Source organism: Podarcis vaucheri (genome assembly GCF_965113315.1).
Source record: "Podarcis vaucheri genome assembly, chromosome: 4".
Classification (NCBI taxonomy): domain Eukaryota; kingdom Metazoa; phylum Chordata; class Lepidosauria; order Squamata; family Lacertidae; genus Podarcis; species Podarcis vaucheri.
Genome location: NC_138762.1, coordinates 25,084,440 through 25,106,477, shown reverse-complemented (window position 1 = coordinate 25,106,477; position 22,038 = coordinate 25,084,440). Strand labels below are relative to the sequence as shown.

The window sequence follows — 22,038 nt, the reverse complement described above, 5'->3', positions numbered from 1 at the left end:
CGTTCCTTAAAAGCGCCACCAGGGATCCCTCGGGAGGCGCGCGATCGCCTCGGTCCTCTTCCCCTCCCTCCCTCCCTCCGCGCCGCATGCGTGCTTCACCTTCCCTGCCCCAGGTTTGCATGCCTGGATTGGTGTGTTTTGCACTTGATGGATGGACAGACGCGGTTCTGTTTTTGAGTAGCCGCTGCTGCAAGGCGCTCTCGGAGCCCGCAGTAGCTCTTTCTGCGCCGGCTGCTCATGGACGTGAGGCTCGGCGACCCGGGGACTTCGTGATCGGTCTGCTTTGAAGGTGGCATCGTCGCGACAGGCGATCTCGTCGGGGTGGCATTTTCCACATAGATGCTGGCTGGATCAGTGGTGGCTCCCTTGGCATGTATTGTTCCAGGTAGTCTTAGATCCTGGACTTAATGGTCTTAGTCGTCTACCTTCTCTCCCACCAGTAATGTGTATTGATTCACTAGCGCTCCCACTCCCCCATAGGAATGCGTATTAATTCACCTGCTTCAAATTGTGGGGTGATCTAGGGCCCACCTACTCATTTTGCTGAATGGGCACCTGGATTGTGTCCTAAAGTCCTGTCCTTGTGGTGCCATTTGATGCCTCTAAATGAGAATGGGACAAAAAGTGGAGAAGTGTTGGCATTCCTGGTTTGGCTTGCGCCTGCAGCTGTATTTCTATTTAAAATTACATATTTTAAATAAAGTGGTGCTCTAGCCCAGTGCAAGCTTATCTGAGGTGTATGGGGAAATAAACCCCCATTGAAAAAATAAGCATAAAATATTTGTGCAACAACCCTTTAAGGCCGGCCAGTATTGTTATCCCCATAGTAACGACTGCAAGGTATGAGCGCGGAACTCAGGCTGAGAGATTGTGTCGGGCCTAATGTCATTTTTGTGGTTGATGAGATTTTTGAACTTTTTGGAGAAGTGAACGGGAGGTGCACTTGTTCTTGCTTTTGCATGGTGTTGTGGTTAATGTCTTGTTTGAATCAAGACCTGGGAGACCAGTGCTCAAATCTCTATGGGGCTATGAAGCTCATTGAATGACCCTGGGCCAGCCACTGTTTCTCCTCATCTTAACCAACCTCACAGGGCTGTTGTGAGGTTAACAGGGAACCGTGAATGTCACCTGGAAGTCATTGGAGGAAAGATGGGAATTAAATGGAATCTCTGTAATATACGCTGCAGCATATTATATAGATGGCTGCATCAATTTAACATGTGTGTTCTGTGTACCTGCAGCCACTTCCAGCTTCTTGGCATGTCTGTGAGACAGAAGCATGCAACTATAACTGTATGTGCAGCTGTCACGCAGTTTCCTCTGCAGAAGTGACCGTAGTACAGGAAATCTTGCCCTTCAAATAATGGCCCCTTTCTCTGCATGAAATCTTAGGGTATTTCCTGGAGCAGGCCAGCAGATGATGGAGAGGTGGAGAAGAGTTCGGTAGTTCCTCTTCCCATCACCAAATAAGGGGAGTTTTAGACATTCCCTGCTATTTCTGAATTGACTTTGGATAGTACAGCGTTTTACATTGGCGTACGACTTGATTTTTATACCTGGTTTTTGTTATACTGCCTAAGATTCCATATCTGCTTGTTTTTCCTTAAACAAACTCTTCAAAACTGCCCTAGGATAGTAATAAAGGACATGAACTTCTGCTGACCTAAGAACTTAAGAAGAACCGCACCAAGGGTGCATCTTGTTCAGTATTCTGTTCTGGGAAGTCTGCAAGCAGGCATGAAAGCAGCAACCCTCTCCAATATTTGTCCTCCAGCAGCAACTGGTATTCTGAGGCATCCTGAACATAGAGGCTCGTTTTAGGTTTTGCAAACTGGACCTGCTGCAACAAAATTTTGCGGTGTGGAGTGCTGCTTTTCAGGGTGCTGGCCAGCCCGCCCCGTCACCTTCAAGGATATTCTTGTCTATTACCCCTCCCGCTTGGTTCTCTGTGCACTGCCCCTCCTCCGCGGCAGCTTGGCCACTGAGCATGCTCAGTCCTCATTGAGCTCTTTTGGATTCTTCTCCCTCCCCAAATATTTTTGTTCTTCAGATCTTGGGTTTCCTCCAAAGCCTGCTGCTACCTCGCTTTTGTGCATAGGTGGCACTGTTTTTGCAGTGCCAGAATCCACATGCAGCAAATGAATGTACTGTTAGAGTATAAATAATGCAATGTGGTGCCCTCAGGCTGATGGGATCTGTGGCAGGGGAGCATGTATGTGAAGTCTGGTATGTAGGTTGACTAGTAATATACAAAAAAGGCTGAAATCCTCGAAATCACACCCCCTGACGAAATAGAGACACCTGTGTTGTTGGGAGCTGGTTGTGTTGGAGTATTGCTTTTTCATATTCTTCCACCTGTTCTAACTCTTAACATTCAAAACATGTTTTGGGATGAGCCCTGGTTGAAAGTAAATGCTGCACTTGCTGTGTTGACTTGGCTCAATACTACAGCTAGTTACACTATTTCTAGAGAACTCGTACATAAATTGATGGCTAAAAAAGACCATTTGTAAAATCTGTACTGTGCCCTGAAACACTTTTGCATATATGTTTATGGCAGAGGGTGGTAAGCATTTCCTTTATTGCGTAGCCTACAGGTCTTCCAGGGGAATCCTGATCGTGATACAGGTAACCTTTAACAACGTATAGGAATTCGCTCCCTTTTTATTGTTTCCCATCACAGGATCTGTGATCTTCAATTGCTCATCATACAGGAGCTCAGCTTAAATTCTGGAGGTTAGCATTGGGTTAGCAGTGTGGTGTAGCAGATAGCATTTCAGGACTGGGCGTGAGAGACCCAGGTTCAAATATGTGTTCCACCATAAGGACCAGCAAGTCTCACCTTTTTGGAGGGATCACTTAGCTCTGGCCCAGCCATACAGTAAGGTGGAGTGACCAGGTTTGGGCAGCAGCATGAAAGAAACAGAATATAGTAGATGAAGACAGGAATTAGTGCCATAGCATCAGCTTTGCCAGCAGAGTATCTTAGGTTCAATCCCTAGTTATCTCCAGGTATGGCTGGGCAGATGTGTGTCTGATGATGATGATAATAATAATAATAATAATAATAATAATAATAATAATAATAATAAATTTATTATTTATACCCCGGCCATCTGGCTGAGTTTCCCAGCCACCCTGGAAAGCTGCTGCCAATCAGTGCGAGTGAGATGGACCAACGGTTTGACTGAGTGTAAGGCAGCATCCTATTTTGTTAATGGAGTAGCAAGATTTTTAAGAGGTTAGGTATATTGTTTGGGTATGTTCAATGAAATACAGGTAACTTAGAATAAGCAGTGTGTTATCAACCAAATGCACCACGGTTAAGTTGTTTGGATCATCTGTTGTGCTATAAACACCTAGGAGAATTTCGGTGTAGAAACTGCACGATGCTACAAAATTTTCCTGCACTTCAGAACGTGTTTTGGTGTGTGGGCTTGCCTTTGTGTGTGAAACCTGGCAGAAGAAAGAGTGTGATTTATGAGTCAGATATGTTGGGGGCTCAGAATATGTTTCAGCATACATTCTCCCCCCTTTTTTGTTTTTTAAAAAACTGGCCCTGCCAGATACTATTCCAGAATAAATAGTGCGAAGACTAAGAGGAACCAAGCTGGGAAGGAAATCTCCTATTTGCAGGGTTTGCATTAAAATGTCATTAAATCCCCGCAAGCGCATTCTCCTTGGAGAATTGCTGCAGCAGGCTGCCAGATTGCTTATTGGGATTTTAATGCCTGCCTGGGTTATTACAGTACACTTCATAAATATTTCCCGTCCTGATCATGTTGGGGAAAGAGGGAGAGAAATGGGGGCTTCATATATGTAGTTTTCTCCTGGACCACAGCCCTCAAGCACAATGCGAGACTCCTTTCCTGGTAAACATTTCACTTTTGCCCATTGCATTGGCCCTTCAAAGTCAAGGACTTTGAGCATCTGAAATCCTGTTTGACCGTAGTTCTGGTGGCAATAAGAAACCACGCCTTAGCTTAAGATCAGAGGAGTAACTGTGTTAGTCCTTTCTTATAAAAGCAACACAGAAATCCCAATGAAAATCCTCATCATTATATATTTTACATGGCTGTTTATTTGCACACATTTTAAAATTTTATATATGGATGTTTTATGATGTTTTATGATGGCCTATACTTATAATGCCTAGTAAAGGTTTGGCAAAGTAAAAGCAACACACATTCTTGAGGCACCTTAGTGACTATCGAATTTATTTTGGCATAAGCTTTTGTAAATTGGAGTCCAGTTAATCTAGTGCATCTGATAAAGTGAACTGTAAGCCACAAAAGCTCACACAGTAATATATTTACTAGTTTTAAGGTGCCACAAGATTATTTGTTAACATACTGTATGGAGAATAGCTGAAAATGTTTTATTGTTGTACTGCCAATGCCTCCTATATAGATTTTTATTTCTGTGTGGGGCCAGGCTAGATTCCAGTGAGTATTTGAATTATCCTTGTCAGACTATTAATGAGAGCATAAGTATATGAATACAAGTAACTATAAAACGAGACCGCATTATTTTGCAGTATCAAAATACTGCAGCAAGGAAACATTTGCTCAGGTATGAATTCTCACTATGGTTGCCTGTAGACATCCAGTTGGGAAGCTTTTATACAGGGAAGGAGTGGGTTCTTATTTTCATGCGTCTGATGTGCCACAAACATTTAAGTTTCCTTCTTTGATCTCATCCTCCTGTAAAAAGTTTCAGTTCAACATTGGCATGCATGCTTCTTGCCACATCTTTGAGACAAATGGGATACTTGTGGGAATGAAATCTTCCGACCTTGGGGTTATATCCAATGTTCGCCCTTTTCAGAGCAGACCCAATGAAAAAGACTGACTTAATTTTAGCAGGTCTGCTTCTGAGTAGAACGTATTTAGATCCAACCCTCGATTAGCAAATGTGTAAGTGGGAAGCCTCAATCTCGTATGAACAGGATGGAGCACACTGTAACGTTTGTAGTGAGTCTAAGGAGTTGCTGGTTTTTAGAAAACGGTGGCAGGTGAATCAGTGTAAATATCAGCTTGTGAACATGATCTTGCATAATTTCAGATATCGTAGAGCTGAGTTCTGATAGCTACTTACAAACGCACCACACAGAAAATGTGTAGTGATTGTCCACACAATGAACTCCTTTCCCTCTGTGGGTAGTAAGTATAACCAACTTTACCATGTGGCCAAATTGTTACAGATACCTGGTGGCCCACATCTGTCCCATGGTGAGATTATAACACCATGTGGTGTTCTCTGTCACCTTAAATTGCATAGACACCTCATATTTAAAGAGGATGACTTGCAGTCATAACACAGGTATGCCCCTAATGCCTTTGAAAAGCAGCCTGTTCAGGCATTGTGACTCTGTGTAAGATAAAGCTGTTGGTTTGGTGTTAGCAAAGCTGGGGAAAACTGGTTGCCTGAGCCTCTAAAAATGCTCTTCTGGAGCACAGGAACAGTATACAGTACAGTAAGCTCCTAATCACCTGATGATGGATGATAAAAGAATAATAATGCTGGCTTTTTGGAATTGAAAATATTTTTTTCCAGCTGTGGAGTTAGCTGGGTCAGATTGGGGATTTTGCTGTATACTATGCTGGTGATACACTGTACTGTTTATTATATATTAAATTTCTATCCTACCCTACATCCAAGGATCACAGGGCAGCTTACAATATAAAAACACAATAATACATAACATAGTAACAGTAACAACAACAACAACAACAACAACAACAACAACAACAACATAACCCCCCCCCACACAGTTTAAAAGCCCATAGATTGTTTAATTAGCCAAAAGCCTGGGAGAAGAGGAATGTCTTTGCCTAGCGCCCAGAAATATGTAACAAAGGTGCCAGGTGAGTCTACCTAGGGAGAGCATACCACAAACAGGGAGCCACCACAGAAGAGGCCCGTTCTCATGTTGCCACACCCTCTCGTGGAGGAGGCACATGAAAAAGGGCCTCAGATTATGATTGCAGGGTTTGTATCTGTTTATATGGGGAATGTTCAATTGTAATATCTGACTAACCAACCTCCTGGGTGTATTCTGTCTCTCACAAAATAAATTCAGACTGCATACAGATCTTTGGGGGTGGAAATATGCAGTGATATGTTTAATAGGTTATCCCTAAATTGGAATAGACAAGATAAAGTGGGTGGGGTAGATTTTGAAGGAGTGGGGTGAGAAACTATGTTTTGTGCCAAGCTTCTATCAAAATTTGGCCTATTAAGAACTATCATTGTGAAGTCTGCTAGAGGTCTTCTCTAATCACATCTATTGAAACCAAGAGACAAATGACATTGTATGCTGGAAGATCTGCGTCTTCCCCCAAGTGAGCTAACTTCCCTTCCTATAAACAGTGCTGAAAAAATGCAGGTACTTCACAGGTACTTGATGCCGATGGTAGAAATGTGAACTTTTTAGGTGGCCAACATTTTCCCTCAGTGCTGGGACTTGGGTAGTTGCCTCAGAGAATTTGAAAGAGAAATTCTGTGATCTGGAAAGGAGCTTGTGAGTCATCAAGCTGAATAGAGAGGAAGATATTTATATTAATTATCGCATCATGTCTTGTGCATCAGAGAGACCGTTTAAGGTTGGTTATTTAATGCAAATAATTTAAATTGGTTTAGGGAAGCAAATGCTTTGAGAATAAGACTCGAGCGCTTCAAACAAATGCACAACATATTGACTAGCAGGGGTTAGAAATTTGCAGTGACTTAAGGCACGCGGGGGGACGCGGGTGGCGCTGTGGGTAAAAGCCTCAGCGCCTAGGGCTTGCCGATCGAAAGGTCGGCGGTTCGAATCCCCGCGGCGGGGTGCGCTCCCGCTGCTCGGTCCCAGCGCCTGCCAACCTAGCAGTTCGAAAGCATCCCCGGGTGCAAGTAGATAAATAGGTACCGCTTACCAGCGGGAAGGTAAACGGCGTTCCGTGTGCTACGCTGGCTCGCCAGATGCAGCTTTGTCACGCTGGCCACGTGACCCGGAAGTGTCTCCGGACAGCGCTGGCCCCCGGCCTATAGATGTGAGATGGGCGCACAAACCCCAGAGTCTGTCAAGACTGGCCCGTTCGGGCAGGGGTACCTTTACCTTTACCTTTAAGGCCCCTGTAGTATGTAATAGGCACATTTTTGAGAACTGTTATACACATTTCCTTTTAGGATAACAACTTTCCTAAAAGGTAACTTGTATAATAGTTATGCAAGTCAGAATTATCACAAGTGTAGGCTTTTCAGCATTCTAGAAGTGTTTATACATATTTAGTAGCAGAATAGCAGGCAGAAATTCAATAGAGGAAGCTTTCTAAAGCGTAATCTCAAGAAAAGCTGCCTATTTCGAAATTCTTCCTCATATCTGTTTGGCGCAGGAAAACAAAGGTTTATGTACCTGTTAGTGACCGCTGCTCCCCATGTGACAAGCTGTTCTTGTTCATAGATCATTTTTCTATGTGAATTCATTCAAGAACCTAAGGACAGTTTGTTATAAAAGCCGGTTGCTGCCAGGACAGCTCAGGCGTTGTAATCAAGTGAGTACATTTCCTACTGTGACAGCCATGTGTCGGTTCTTTGTATTCTCCATTGTTTGTTATCTGAGGTGTTCATAATACTGTACTGTAGTTGTTTCCCCGTATCTCACATTTGCTTTCAGCTGGAGCATAGCTCAGGGTGACGTGCGGCTGGCTGGCTGGGACTGATGGGAATTGTAGTTCAAAATAGTTGGCAAAGGCCAGGGGATTCCTCCCTGCTTCCTCTGTAACCATGTGTATGTGAGTCGAGGAGAGGTAGGATGCTTTTTGAAATAGTATAGTCAGGGCAGAAAGAGCTAAGCCATCTGAAGCAATAGTATTGCTTCAGATGGCTTAGCTCTTTCTGCCCTGACTTCTTCTGGGCAATAAGATTGGATCCTGTTTTGTGTGTTTGAGTCCTCTGCATTTCTGTTTTATTTGCTTTCCTATGCTTTTTATGGAATCATAGAGTTGGAAGGGACCGTAAGGGTCATCTAGTCCAACCCTGTGCGATTCAGGAATCTTTTGCCCAATCTTTTGTCTTGAATCCACAACCCTGAGATCAAGATTAAGAGCTTCATGCTCTGTTGACAGAACTATGTATTTTTATTCTTATTCTTTTATTCTTACTGGTTTTAAGCTGTGTTTTTGTGTTATATATACCATTTTTTGAAACTTTACACTATTTATAAAGGTAAAGGTACCCCTGCCCGTAAAGGCCAGGCGTGTCCGACTCTGGGGTTGCGTGCTCATCTCGCTCTAGAGGCCGTGAGCCGGCGCTGTCCGAAGACACTTCCGGGTCACGTGGCCAGCGTGACGAAGCTGCAGCTGGCGAACCGGCACCAGCGCAGCAACTATCCAATCACTGAATGTCACTTTCAATCCCTTATTTGCATATGTGGACCTGAGTGAAAACTATCTACAGTATCCCCCCTGCTGGCCCAGGGTGAGAACTTCAGTACATAACAATCTCTGTGATGGGAACTGGAGTAGAAAACCAGTTCAGTTTTTAGACTGAAGTGCCAGAGTCAGAGGGATGTTGGACTTTGTATCTGTTTCTGTGGTCCTTTGTTTTGGGCCTCCCCATTTGGGGGCCTGTTCTCATCCTGGAGGCCATTTTGAAGAAGGAAATGGCAGCCAAACAAAGTCACTCACTGTGGGATCCCTGGTTCAGTGGAACTGATGCTATCTTGACAAAATGTCAAGAACATATATTGAAACCCTCTTTAAATATGGTCATATTCAAACGAAATTAGCATTTCGCGACAGGAACCATGTAAAGTCAGGTAAGTTCATAATGGAGGGAATGTTCTTCATTATATCCCATAAACGCACGGGCAAAGGCTGCATGTACAAATGTAACATTGGTTGTACATCAGTGTCGAAGTTTCCACACAGAACCCTAGAAAATTAAAAAGGCGGTTCTGCCTTAGGCCTCTTTGCAGAACTAACCACAAGACCTGAGTCGCTTCGAACAAGGCAGTCGGTGTTAACTTGTCTTTTGGTTTGCAGCTCAGGAATTTCTCGAGATGGCAAGGCCAAAATATTAAGAACTGGAGCTAGTGCAAGAGGTATTGATGTTTGTTTTTTGGAACTGTGTACGTATTGTGGCAGATTTATTTGTCTCCTATCTCACATAAAGACATGTATTGGTGTGACTGGCTTCAGGTTTGCCTGAACTAAGATGTCCAAATTTGATTTTTAGTGTTCCTATTTCGTTGTTTCCCAAATGTGGAAAGATAAGAACGAAATGAAAGGAATGTTGACAAATGAACAGGAGAAAAAGTGAATTTTGTTTAAAACAGTGTTGACTGTGTCTGAGAACTTCTTTCAGATCCACATTTTCCCCCAATGAGCACCTTCATGTGGTATTTCTAAATAGTGCTAGAAAAACTCTAAATTTTGCATATGGCAATGAATTCTTACATAAACTCTATACAGGGCTCTTAGAAATTGAAAACATTTCCCCTGCTTTGTTTTGAAGCACACTCTAGTGACGATTTTTATTATTATACTGATTCCTAGGGTGGGCTATAATTCGATGATACCTTAATATATTCTGTTTTTGGCTTGGTCCTGCACAGTTGCATGTGACTTCAGTGTTGCTATGTGTAGGATTGTACATGTTGTAATTAGATTAAAGATAGGATACTTATCTAAAAATTAATAGTGTGCCATTGTACTTCCATGCTACAAACATTATAACTTTCATGATTACCTAGGTGAAAATTTGAGTAGTCTTAGGTTGCGACACTAAACACAATTTCTTTGGAAGCTGCACTGAAATCTTGGGCAATTTTATTATCCCAGCCATAGGCCAATGTAAGTTCATCCAACAGCAGCTATGTGTCGGTTAGCACAACGTACCATGTTTAAATCAACACTAATATGCCAATAAAAACTGCAATATCAAAGCAGAGAATACATTCTCAAATTGCCCAGGATAGCTGATTACATTAGAAACAACCCAATTGGACCTTAACCTCTGTTTAGCTATTGCAAAAGATGCTTCTCCCCTGGCCACAAACCCATTTCTGTGCGCATATTTTATTCTCTGTGTCCAGCGATGATATTTTTTTTAGGAGTGGCCTGAATAAGGAACATTCTAGTAAAGACCAAAGTTTGTTTTTCCTCTTTCTTTAAAATATTTATATACCATTTTTCTATTATGATACAACTAGAGCGTAGAACAGTAATAAAACACATAAAAAATATCAAACATAGAGAACTATCACTGCAGAGTGGGTAAATGGCTTAGCCTTAGGACCACCTCTCTCCATATGCAGTTACCCAGACTTTGAGATCATCCACCAAGACCCTCCATTGTGTGCCTCCTCCATGAGACGACCCAAGGGTGGCAACACAAGAACATCCCTTTTCTTCATTGGCTCCTCATTTCTGAAATGCTCTCCCCAGGGAACTTTGGCTGGCACCTTCATTATACACCTTTAGGTGCTAGACAAAAACTTTCCTCATCTTCCAAGCATTTGGCTGGTTGACATCCTTTTCAATATTTTGCAGGAGAGGGGATTATTCATTTGTTTTTGTTCTTATTTTTGTGTTTTTTTATATTATAATTTAATGTTGTGAACTGCCCTGAGATCAACAGGTCTAACAGGACTGTATACAATTTTAATAAATAATAAAATAAAATAAAAGTGCAGGCAACCAGCAGGTAAAAGAATTAACAGGCCCAGCAGCTTCAGCTGCAAATTTATCAAGGAGGAATCAAAATAGCGGATGGGCTCTTCAGATGTTGCTTGATTACGATTCATGTAGGTCCTGCTGGCTGGGGTTTATGGGAGTTGGGCTCTCAACAACATCACAACAACATCACTTTTGCTACCCTTTCTATATGAATTGCTTTAAAACAAGCAAACAGATGGTCTTTACACTGCTCAAAAGACCACTGAGACAGGCTTCCCTGGGATTTCCAAAGTTCAGCCACAGAGAAGTCTCTGCCTAGTTCATGCCAAACATCCTCATATGTTAGTGGAACATGTAAGAGAACCTGCTGTCCCAAGCTCTTTCGGGAAGAAGAGTGGGATATAAATTGAATAAATAATAACCTCTGAAAGTCATGATGAATGGGCAGGCTCATATTGAGAAGACCATTCCTCAGGTATTCTGGTCTCAAATCATCTTATTATTACTGTATACCGCCCTATACCTGCAGGTCTCATATTGGACAGGAATGGTGAATATATGGCTCATGGGCTGCATTCAGCCTGTAAAGTTGTCTTCGGGGGCCTGCCAGTCCTCTGCCAAACTTTGATGTCTCTTCTATTCCCGTTTCCTTAGCACTAAGTCATATTAGCAGTGGTGCCATGCCAGAGAGAGAACAGGTTATTTTGCAAGCTTAGTGGAGGGCTTTCCTACTTGTTGCAGTGCTGGACTGGGAGAAGCGCTGCAATCGTGAGGAAAAATAATTGGTTCTGCTCTTCAGAATCCAGTCTCTGAAGAGTGATCTTTTCTTACTCAATGATTCCCTTTCCACTGCTGCTTCTTACTGATCGACAAGCATCAATCCTCTCTGTATGTCTGGTATGTATGTGGTTGTGAATGACTGAGAGCCTACATTTTAATGGTATAGCTTCTTCTTGGGTTTATTCATAATAAACCCAACTACTGGTGATTTAGTCAGGTTGTGCAGAAAAATATATTCCTGGTGAATCCAGTAACTGGAATACAGAAGTTGGTCATCCCTTATCTGGGTAATGCAGATTGAACATTGTGGATGTGTGATGTGAATGGATACTAGTGTAGCCTGCTGTAGGGTAAAGATGTTTAGGACTTTCAACTTCTTCCTTGGCTGTATTTATATGTTTTGGTATTTCTTCACACTTTGAATGAGTTTCACTTGGGTGAACTTTTAAATTCACTTTTGTCGTCATCTCGTTGCCCTTGAGTTCACGCTGAGAAACAGTATCTGAGAGCCAGTAATTTGTGGATCGAGGGCCCCGACCCCGCTAAGTGAAATGAATACACATGGACACGTGGTATAAGGTTAATGGGCAAGAAAAGGCCACAACTTTATTGATTACAGCAGTGAAAAGGTATTGGCTTAGGCATTGGATGACTATAGGTGGTGGGTTTATTCAACAGTAGGTGGAGCCTGTCGATGCTCATCCGACTATAGGCCCACCCCCTGATGTCACCGAGGGTCGTGCCATGGCCTCCCGCCAAGCAGGCATCGGACGGAAACACGACCGCCGGATTCCTTTAACGGAATAACCCACGGTAGATAGCATAGGCGATGGCCACACCTAGCCCTTGACACAGCGAACGCATGAATCCAATGCCTAACCTACCCACCAATACCACAAAAGTTGTGACGATTGCTACGAGGTAGGCGAAAAAACCAAAAGGCCTAATGCCAAGTGGAAAAATTCCTACCAGGCCCCCCAGACAACCGGGGCGACCAACCTAAGGTCCATAGCAAGGCCAAAAACCTAGACCCTGAGCTAAATGGGAGTGGAGGGTGGGTGACTCGCTGCGGGACGACGAGGACTGAGGGGGAGGAGAAGCCGGCGCCGCAGCATTAAGCTGCCCAACACGCCCCCGAAGGCACCTGGTTGGCTGCCCCCGGTGGGCGTGGGCGCCGGCTGGCCAGGTAAAGAGGGGCAGGGGCTACGGCCCCTGCCAGGGCGGAGTCCGGGCTCCCGCCCACAACCACTCCCCTCTCTTGCAGGGAGGAGAGTCTTTGCTTCAAGCTTTCCTACATGTTTTGAGGTCTCTGAGTGGGGTTTCTTCGGCATTGGAACTTGGCACATTTTGTGCTGGCTCACTTGCAAAGAGACGTATCCCTGGTAGCAGTTTGGAACAAGTTTAGGACTGTCTGAGCCATGTCATTTAAAGAAATCCTGCTGGGAATGCCCTGAAGTCTAGGAGGATGGGCACACTCTGCCAAGTGTTGATCTGCTTGCTTTGTTTGTGTACATTTGTGTGCGCATGCACACTCTTCTGGTTAAACAGAAGCTGGAATAAAGAAGCATGTCAAAGTTGTGCTGCAACACTACAACATCATAGTCCTGGGCTGAAAGCCTATTGGCAAAGTGTCTTGTTTAAAACATCCAAGTTTTTTAAGCAAATGGTTCTTTCCACCCAAGTTTGATTAAATGGCAAGTGATCTCCTGCTGGCAAATGTAAATTATAGCCATAGTCTTGTATAACCTTTTTACCCTTCCACTATTGATGATATATAATGTACAGCCTTTTCTTTTCTCAACCTTGCAACAACCCTGGGAGGCTGACTTGGGATGTAAGAAGCAGCTCTGTTTTTGTTCCACTGCAGTTCACCGGGTGTCATCGCGCCACTCCTTGGTGTGTGGAGTGCCTCAGGGTGTGATACTCTCCCCGATGCCTTTCAACATCTTTATGCACCCCCTTGCCCAGCCTGTCCAGAGTTTTGGGCTGGGTTGCCATCAGTATGCCGATGACACCCAACTCTATCTGTTGATGGATGGCCACCCTGACTCGGCCCCAGACACACTGACCAGATGTTTGGAAGCTGTGGCTAGATGGTTACGTGGGAGCTGGTTGAAGCTAAATCCTTCGAAGACAGAGGTCCTGTGGCTGGGATGGGACGATATGGGATTGAAGGGGGGGCAACTCCCATCTCTTGCGGGGGCGCAATTAGTGCCAGCACCGTCCGTTAAGAGTTTGGGTGTAATCTTCGACACCTCCCTTTCCATGGAGGCGCAGATTGCAGCTATAACAAAGGCGGCATTTTTCCATCTCCGCCAAGCTAAGCAATTGGCTCCTTACCTCTCTCGCCCTGACCTAGCCACTGTGATCCATGCGACGGTCACCTCCAGACTGGATTATTGTAACTCGCTCTACGTGGGGCTGCCCTTGAGACTGACCCAGAAACTCCAGCGGGTGCAGAATGCTGCAGCGAGACTCCTTATGGGGTCTTCACTGCGAGATCACATTCACCCGGTGCTATACCAGCTGCACTGGCTCCCGGTGGAGTACAGGATCAGGTTTAAGGTGCTGGTTTTAACCTTTAAAGTCCTATACAGCCTAGGACCCTCGTACCTACGGGACCGCCTCTCCTGGTATGCCCCACAGAGAAACTTACGGTCTTCAAATAAAAACATCTTGAAGGTCCCAGGCCACAGAGAAGTTAGGCTGGCCTCAACTAGAGCCAGGGCTTTTTTGGCTGTGGCTCCGATCTGGTGGAACACTCTGTCACAAGAGACCAGGGCCCTGCGGGACTTGACATCTTTCTGCAGGGCCTGCAAGACAGAGCTGTTCCACCAGGCCTTTGGCCAGGGCACAGCCTGACTCCCTCCCTTGGCAATCTTCGCGGAGCTCTGGCCCAATGGTTGCCAGTGGCTTGATTTGAATTAATTTTATAATGAATGATTTTAGAGTGTTGTTTGTGCTGTACTTTTGTACTGTTTTATTGTTGTTAGCCGCCCTGAGCCCGGCTTCGGCTGGGGAGGGCGGGATATAAAAAAAAATTTATTATTATTATTATTATTATTATCTTTCAGTAAAAATGATATTATTCATCTTGCTGTTTGTAGCGCTAAAATTACATAATTGACATTGTCATTATGTTATTCCATCCCATTCATTTTATTACAAAGGAAACAGTGCAAATATGGTGGTGGTGGGGAAGTTATCAATTTCATAGTGTTTGTGGACAGAAAGCAACTGTAACAGTGAATACCAATTGTATTTGCTGGATTGATTTCCATTCCAGGCATGGGATGAATAAGTGAATATTGGCAATTTGTGCTTCAATTTCCTCCAGAATTCTCCAAAACCCCTATAGTAGAATGAGTCACAATATTCCCATTTTGCAGGTGGTATGAGGCTGACAGCTGATGATCTGACCAAGGTGCTAGACTTGGGCTTGAACCCTATTTTCTAGGGCCCATACTATGGACTTTCTTTTCAGGGCTGTACTTTGTTTCTTAGGGCAGAAGGAGCAGTTTCATACTTTGACTAAAGGACTTCTAGCCCAGTACTGTCTCCTCTGATTGGCAATTGTTCTCTAGAATTTTCAGCAGATGCCTTCTAATATATGCAGAAACATTTGTATGACCACTAACCACCCTCTCTCTTAATTTTTAACTTTTCACCTATTCTTGGGTAGGGGGAGTAACTGGTTTTGCTTTTGCTTTATTGTGTATTTTGCATTTTGTCTTTTTATGTTGAGAACCACCCTGTGATCTTTGAATGAAAGGTGGTACATAAAGGTAATAAAATAAATGAATAATCTAGCTTTCGGACAGAAAACAAAATAAAATTTTCCTCCACTACTGTTCTTCATTAGCTTGCTTTCTTTCAGTTTGCAGTGCTTGACTTGGGAGGAAGCATTTCCTTTTTATTATGACTGTTTTCCAGAAATTTTTGGGCCCCAAAAAAGAGAGCACTTTTTACTCCAAGGAGCTTACAGAATAAAGTTAATTGGCATCCAGCTCAGTTCTATAGTTCAGTGCCTTAGTAAAGGTGTTGAGTATATCTTGATTCAAGCAAAACAAATTGATTCAAACCATTACTCCAATATCACAGACCCTTGCATGGCACAGCATCTGTGTAAGATTGCGTCAGGCAGCTTTGCAACTGTGCTTTGTGAAGCTGTTCCCTTGACAGTGAAAAGACTAGAGGCTAGAGCCCAAGGAGCTTTGTATCAGACAGAATTAAGTGTTAAGAAATATGCTTTTCCAAACACCAAACATTTTGTGTTGACAGTCCCAGTATGCTAATATTAGCTTTCAATGGGTTATCTGTTTCTAAAGTCTTTAATTTGTTGTACCCCAGTTTTTAATCCAGAGACAATGGGAGCCAGGAAGAAAGTGATATACCATAGTCCAAACTCTGCTTCATGTGTGTGTCTGTGTTTTGTCTGCATCAGTTTGTCCTGTGAGATACCTGCCTGCCTGCAGGTGAGAGTGTTCCTGCTAAATTTATATCAAACTAACTATCAGCTAATCTTTCTACTAACAGCTAGTAGAAATGGAAGAATGTTAGCATCTTTCTGGAGGACAGCCAGGCTTGATGTGCTTAAGGCTGTGATTGCAATCCTTTCCCCAGCTCAGCTCCTATCCCATTACTTCATTAGTTCTAACCCTTCTCCCCTCTATTTTTGTACTTGTGTCACAATGTGTGTGTATAAGAAAACCCTCAAACCCTGTAACCAAATCTTCAGTTTGAGTAGGGTTGATTTATGAAACAGGATAAAGTAGTAAAGTTTTTATTATTATTATTATTATTATTATCATTATTATTATTATTATTACTATTATCATCATTATCATCATCATCATCATCATCACCACCATCATCATATTTTATTTAAAAGCATTTATAAATTGCTGAATGTTTAAAAATCTTAATCAGAATACAAAAGTACATGTAAACAAAACAGTATGATAAAAAAGAGAGACAAAAATCAGTAAAGTAGTAGTATAAAAACAGATGAAACACAGTAAAGATAGGGTCCAATCTTATGGGCCCAGGGCAGTAGCAATAAAAACCCATTTTTTGTTTCACTACCTATTTTGTATGATATGGTGCCATGAGTAAAAAATTTCCCAGATCTCTTAAGTGGTCTTACAGGTCTGAACAGGGGTAGGTGATCTTGATCTGTTCACAGGTAACCTAGTCTATTCAGTGGATCAAGTGCTTCTGTGGCCACTGGCTGACACAATCAAATACTGTATTTCCTTTAGTTCAGGAAATATCAATGGAGGCAATGGCTGCTTCTGGGTGACCAGTTTAATGAGCGTTTAGTCTAATCTGTTTGTGGACAGATTTATATGTTGTTGGCTATTTGTCCTGATTTGATTGTGGGGGAGATTAGACAACGTTGTGTCAACCAAGCAAGTGGTGTTATCCCACACTCTCCAGTGCATTTTCCTATGACTTTCCCTATAAAAAAAAAAGGTATGAACTTCTGGGGAAGCAGGCATTTTTCACAAGAGCTCCAAATCAGCTTTAGTTGTGTAACCTGAATTTGTTGGGATGGGATAGAATTCTACCTGGAAATAATGACAGTCTGAAGGTGCCCAGTATCATTGCTAAAGTGTATATATTGATTGAAATGCAAGTAGGAACTAATGGGCCCTCAACCCAGGCTCAGATACAGTAATGGGAAAATTTAGTTGGATTATCTGGGTTCTCCCCACCCCTCAAGTCAAGAAATGTATGTGCAAACTGGCTAGTAATTCCTGTACGGCAGGAGCTTGAACCTTTGGAGGTCACATCCAATTCTATGATTCTAATAAATTTTGAGGACTGGTTACTTGTTTGCAAGTCTCCATATACTAGGGTTGTCATCTGGCTAAAGAAAACGTAGCTGATTAATCATATAAGTGTTAATCTGTTTCAGCAGTTTATTATTGTTATTTATTAATTGCCTTCTGCGCAAGCGTTTCAAGGTGATGAACAATAAAACTGTGAAATGCAGTTAACACAAATGAAAAACAAGGGATAGTTTTAGAAAGCAAAAACAAAACGAAATCAGCATCCATGTTAGAGACCCATTCATCTAGCTGGGAAAGCCTGTTGGAACAAAACTGTCTTCAGTTGTTCCAAAAAGGGCAAATAGTGGACACTTGTCATCTCTCAACAGAAATGCTATACTGCAGAATAGGGACAGCCACACTGAAAGCCCTACTCTGAGTTTAGTATGAAGCAGACTTTTATATCTTTGGAACTTTTAGGAGAGCCAGTTTCTCAAGTAGCCTGATCTTGAGTTAGTATATATGAGAAAAAGATGTAGTTCTAAATTTTAAAAAAAGTTACTTGTTACTAGATTACACATGCATATGTTGCAGTTAGGCATGAGTTTAGAGCAGGGGTCCTCACTGTGGGGCTTGCAGACACCAGGGTGCCCCCCCCCATGTTGCCTACAAAAAGATCCTGTGCCCTTTCCTCCTCCTTCAGATGTGGCAGCCATTTTGTGTTGGTCACACACCTCACAGCCACCATTTGTGACTAGTGCCTGCACAAAATTCCAAATGTGCACACTGGTGCAAGAAACCTCACTATCTTGTTGTAGAGGCCTTCTCCCTTCTCACGCACTGGACTGAATGCCTCTTAACATATGCTTGCGATCTGCAGTTTATAAGTACTTATATTAAACACTTTGCCAAAATATTTTAAATTCCTTTATTTAACCGATTAAATGATGCCCTAACACCTACCAGTCTGTATAAGGCTACAATCTTGCAGTTACTTATTTGGGATTAAGCTCTAAGGAAGGGAGTGGTATTTTATTTTTTTATATTTGGTGTCTCAGGAGACAGTTCTCTTTTCTCTGGATTTCATCAATCCTGCATGTTGGACATAGTTTAGTAGTGTATTTTTAACTAATCCCAGAATGTGTGCTCGTGCTGATATTTTTGTTGCTCAAAGCGCTAGCAGCAGGTGCCAGACTGGGACCTCCAAGCAAAGTCTTGTAAAGTCCAGACAGGATACGGTTATTAACAGTGGGCACATTACTCTGTTGTCTTTATCTTGTTGTTGAACCTTAATCCATTTTTAAGGCAGAAAACTTTGAGTCTACAGACATACAGTTTACTTTCTGTGTGTGAGAGAGGACACTTCCATAAGAACAAGTAGGATCTGGACCACAATAAATGCCAATTAAGACCAGAGATGTAATTAGTCAGTGGGCAAACAACTTTAGTAACTCTTCTGGAATAAAACGTGCTAGAGTCCAATAGTCTTCTATATTCCCTTACCTGGCGAACTACACATTGCCAGCATGGAATATTCTTCAGACATTTCTCTCTTAGCTTCTGAGAACTGATGAAGCCATTTCTGCCAACCTGATGTTTTAAGACCTTCAAATGGAACTGATTTAGTTGTGGTGGTTATTTTTTCCCTTTTGTGTTTTTCTTCCATACAGCTGCTGTTGTGAAACATTTCTTACATTTTAATTTTGTTTCTGTTTTTCATCAGAAAATGAAGAGCTTGGCCCAAAGGCGTCAATCGGCACCATCCTTGGTTCTCAGCAAAGCGCTGACCAAGTCCAGAACAAGTGTCAGGTAAGGTGGAATGTGTTGTTTCTGGCTGTACTTTTTTGCAGGTTTCCTGGCCCAGATCATAATGTGTTTTTGACAAGTAGTTAACCACATAAGGCTGAAACGCTGTCTGGAGAGAGAGTTGTTAAGCCATCCCCACAGCGGCCTTTTCCAGGTGGTATTGATTCTGAAAAGCACGTACATGTATTGAGCAGAATGTGATCAAGACTTCATAAACCAGGCTTCCCACATTTTAAGATATCTTGGAGTAGAATGTTGATAATTGAAAAGTTACTTATTTACTTAAATGTATTTACTTAAATGTATATCGTATCTTCCTTCCTAGAACGCAAAGGTGGCATTCCACTAAGTTTTATTCAGAGTAGACCCATTGACATTAAGGAACATGACTAAGATCCGTTAATTTCAGTGTTCTACTCTGAGTAAAACTTAGTTTCATACTACCTCAAGGCAGTATATACAGACCTGCTTACATTTAGCATCTTATGAATTGCCCAGGGAACGTTTTGTTCTAGGTTGGCCTATAAATGGCATACATACCTAATAAGATATTCCAGTGGGGAGCTTTGCAAGAAAATTAGTTATTTGACTTCAAGTGCAAGTAGTATACGGCCTGCAGGCTGCATGTAGCTTACATACCCTTTCTGCAATTTTTGACCTCTGGGTTATAATCTGTGGGAAAGCTGCTCCCGTGTAGTGTGTGATTTCACAGGATTATGCAGATGAATAAAGTGCTCTGCAAGTGAAATTAGTATGGTGTAAAGGTCAGTTTGCTCTCTGAGGACCCCTGCCTGATATTGGGTGGGAACCCATGGCTGTTTACTGAACGAACATTTTCCTTTCACCCTTTCTCCCAATTGATCCCAGTCAGCGGTGTAGCTAGCCGCTTGGGTGCCGCGCGCGTGTCCTGCAGCCGGGGGCGAGGCGCACTGCATGGAGCCTCTCCACCGCCGCTGTAGGGTGGCTGAGGGAGAGGTGGTGGGGAGACAGAAGTCCCACACTGCCATTTTAGGCAGTGTGGAGCCTTCAGTTCCCCAAGCCACCGCATCACTCCCAGGAGACAGGCCCCACAATAAGTGCCAGCCATGTTTCATTACGTTTGTTGACTGAACTAGAAAGTTTCTTGAGCCCAATTTTTATTAGTATTATTTTTAAAAACTCTTATTTTTGCCATTTTTTCACCCCCCTCAGTGATGACGCCCAGGACAGCACGCACCCCCTTCCTCCGCCACTGACCCCACTTTATCCTTTCCACCTTCCTGTAGGCAGGTTATGCTGTAAAACTGTGTGTTTGGTCTTACAACCTCTACCATACTGGCTTTCCACTGAAGACATGGCTCTGTGTTGAAAATGATTGGTGGGAGTGTGGTTTCCTGCTTTACAACCAACCTACCCATTGTTTTGCTGTGAAAATTGTTTTCATTAGTCATGAATATGTTAGTTGGCTTATGAAGCTTAGAATTGTGGAGATGATTCTGGCCGCAGTTACAGTGGCGGAGGAAGGGGACGAGGGGGTGATCCGCCCTGGGCGCCGTTGCTGCAGCCATGAGCGGAGGATCCCTCCACTGCCGCTGCAGCCCCGAGCGGAGGACCGCGCAGCCGCGAGCAAAGGATCCTGCCACCGTCCGTACGGTTCCGTCTATAGTGCTGCATGCGCTGCTGGGAGGTTTGCCCTGCCCCTGTGGGTGGTTCGCCCCAGCCCACATCACCTCACACCAGGTGACGGAGAGCCTTCCTTCACCCCTGCACAGTTATCCATGCGCTAGGAACAATTGCAGATAACTCAGATGAGCTGTATAGGAGACTATCTTATCTGCTAGAGATGGTGGGTTTCAAACTTCCCATCTTCAGAGAACCACTTTCACATTGACTTGCCCGTCCCAGAAAGCCTGTCTACTGAATTCCTTTGCTTGTGCAGCAATCTGGAGCATATAGGGTACAGTCAGTTCATGCTGAGCACTGCGCTGTAAACTTGCTCTTCATGGACTGAGTGAACCATAGAGCACTTCTAGTACTTTTCAAGGAAGCTTATACTTGATAGACTTGGAGCTCAAACTAATTTCTATGACACTGCATGCGACTTGAGATATATCTGGATGATAAGATTTAGCTAATGCTTGTGCAGCATTTTTTATCTGCGTTGTCTGTCTTAAAGGACTTATGTATCAACCATCCTCAGATTAACTGGCACTGGAGAGATATGTTTCTCTCTCCACATTTTAATGTTCTATCCCAATAACCTTTTGAAGCAATTCCTACTAATTTATATGATAGTTCATATAATTTAAAGGGATAGCATCTGTGAAAGTAATTGGCAAAATTACATAGGAGCACAGTTTCAATGAACTCTGAGCTCAGTTCAGTTGATTATTTTTTCTCTTACTCTCCCTTCCCCCACTCCCCAAATTTCCTTCTCTGATTAACAAGAATTCATTTTCTTCATAATCAAACAAATGGTGTTTGGATATTCTGGTCTGTGCTCGTTAGACGCTTGACTCTTGTGGATAGCTCCTTTTTATAAGCAGAAAAGAGCAATGAGTGACATGACCTCTGGTATGTTCAGATCTTCAAATATTTTGTTTTTAAAGCTGTCTTAATACTTAGCACCCTTTTGTAGGCAAAACATTGATTTCAAGCTTAAATGGATTATAACTTTATTCTGGCACTAAATCCTGTTGTTGATACTTAGTGCACTGTCTTTTTAGTGGTTGATTAATGATCTGTAGATTACAAAACTCCTTTCCAAATCCAACTTACATCTGTGGGGGATTAATATGAATAGCCTTTCCTTAGCAGTTGAGTCATTTCTGTATTTATTAAACATAATGAGGGAGTTTGGTCAGGAAATATTTAGAAAACCTAGTAAGTTTATAGCTTCATACCATTTTATGGTCCATTCTCAAATGTCTTCTTAGTACATGTATATAAACAGTACCTCAACATAGCATTGGCCTAAGGGATTATCCCACTTCCTCCTCCTCCTCCTCCTCCTCCTCCTCCTCCTCCTCCTTTAAAAA

General features: G+C 42.9%; 1 protein-coding gene across 4 annotated transcripts in view; it reads left to right on the top strand.

Annotated features, from left to right (window-relative positions):
* ARHGAP20 (Rho GTPase activating protein 20) overlaps positions 1-22,038 on the top strand; it is a 79,827-nt gene that overhangs the window by 1,287 nt on the left and 56,502 nt on the right. For 2 of the 4 annotated variants that reach the window (XM_082220413.1, XM_082220415.1), the window contains exon 2: positions 18,939-19,024. In XM_082220413.1, the coding sequence (XP_082076539.1) occupies positions 18,939-19,024 (86 nt within the window). Of the gene's footprint in view, positions 1-121; positions 386-8,525; positions 8,801-18,938; positions 19,025-22,038 lie in introns of those variants that run through there. The other 2 variants (XM_082220414.1, XM_082220416.1) reach the window with 2 other exon arrangements.